At 43.6% G+C, this 1,739-nt stretch overlaps 1 protein-coding gene across 1 annotated transcript; it reads right to left on the reverse strand.

Moving 5' to 3' along the window:
* Window positions 1–581: 581 nt before the first annotated feature.
* Window positions 582–1,529, reverse strand: OR56A3G (olfactory receptor family 56 subfamily A member 3G). The gene has a single exon (NM_001389882.1). The coding sequence runs from the start codon at window positions 1,527–1,529 to the stop codon at window positions 582–584; it is 948 nt and encodes a 315-aa protein (NP_001376811.1).
* Between the last annotated feature and the right edge of the window lie 210 nt (window positions 1,530–1,739).

Below are 1,739 nucleotides of genomic sequence, written 5' to 3' on the forward strand. Positions count from 1 at the left end.
AGAGATTCTTGCCTGGAGAATCCCATGGACAGAGGAGGCTGGTGGGCTACAGTCCATAGTGTCACAAAGAGTCAGACACGACTGTGTGACTGACACTACTACCACTATCTTAGTCTCCAATATACTCCCTTCGGTGGAAATAAGAATAAGAACACATTACAAATTACACAACACAGCCCACCAAATAGACACAGTTGTATCCCCAAGATAAGAAGTGTATGATATATTAACAGTTGTCTGTTCAGTAACATAAATCTCTCACTTTAAAACTTGCATAAGGAATCTTAGTATTTTGGACAAAATAGGATAAGAAGTGTGGGAAAAGGAGACAAATGGGTCAAGGAGATACCTTTTTTTTTCTTTTTAATTTTTTTAAAGGAAATTCCTTTTGAAGTGTGAGAGAAAGAGGAACTCTAAATAAAACTGAAGCTTTATTAAAGGGAACACAAAAACAGTTTACACAGTTTGAGATTAAAATTCATCAATGTTGAACTTCAGTCCACTCATTGATTCAATTATTGATTGAGTAATCCATTCAAATACCATCCGATTTTAGGAAAGAAGAGATCCAGTTGTTCTTGTCACCATCCTTTCTTCAGTAACTTCTGGATTACTTGCTTGATCTCCTGGGTTCGCACCCCATAGACAATGGGGTTGAGGGCTGCGGGGATGACATGGTGGAGGACATTGAGCAAGACAGGCACGTCAGAGGACATTTTCTTTTCTACCAAAAGCGTGAAGACAAAAACCAGAAGGATGGTGCTGAAGAAGAGGATCAGGATGAAGTGGGAGCCACATGTGCTTAGGGCCTTGGCCACAGCTCCCTGTGCCTTGAGTCTCAGCACAGCCCTCAGTATGAAGGTGTAGGAGAGGAATATGAGGAGGAGGTCAGATCCCAACAGAGTCCAGCCTCCAGCAAATTGGTAGAGACGATTGATGGTAATATCATTACAGGAGAGCCTGGAGACAGACATATTGGCACAGATGCAGTTCTCAATGACGTTTCTCCCACAGTAATGCAGACGTCCTGAGAGAATGGGGATGGGCAGTGTCAAAAAGACACTTCTGGACAAAATGAAAATGGCTGCCTTGGTTATAAATTGGTTAGTGATGATGGATGGGTACCTCAATGGATGGCAGATGGCCACATAGCGGTCGTAGGCCATGACCATGAATGTGCAGGACTCCATGGCAAAGAAACTATTCATGATGAACATCTGAAAGAAGCAGGCAAAGAAGCTGATGGACCTGAGGTCAAACCAAAAGATGGCCAGGACCTTGGGGATGACAGTGAGACAGACCACTGTGTCCAGTGAGGAGAGCAGGCTGAGCAGGTAGTACATGGGCTCATGCAGAGAGGTCTCCAGCCAGATGGTGATCAGGAGGGTCATGTTGGCACCAAGGGCCAGGAGCAAGAGGAGGCTAAGGGGCAGGGACAGCCAGTGCTGCCAGCTGGGGGACCTGACAAAACAGTTCAGAAGGAAGTCTGAAAACTCAGTGGAGATGCTGCCATTTTGGTGTGCTGTCATATTTTGTCATATAGTTCTGCAGCTTCCTTTTGGTGAGCTATAATTTTAGGATAAAATTAGTTACTAATTCAAGATATATTGCGACAGAAGAAATTGCTTTATTTAAGGGACTTGTGGATCCTGGCAATTTATCCAAGCCTAGTGAATTTACATGTGCATCTTTTGTGCCCTGCTGGGAAGAGTCACATTACTTTAACCAATACAGAAGAA

This window comes from Bos taurus, chromosome 15, assembly GCF_002263795.3.
Source record: "Bos taurus isolate L1 Dominette 01449 registration number 42190680 breed Hereford chromosome 15, ARS-UCD2.0, whole genome shotgun sequence".
In the NCBI taxonomy this organism is placed as follows: Eukaryota; Metazoa; Chordata; class Mammalia; order Artiodactyla; family Bovidae; genus Bos; species Bos taurus.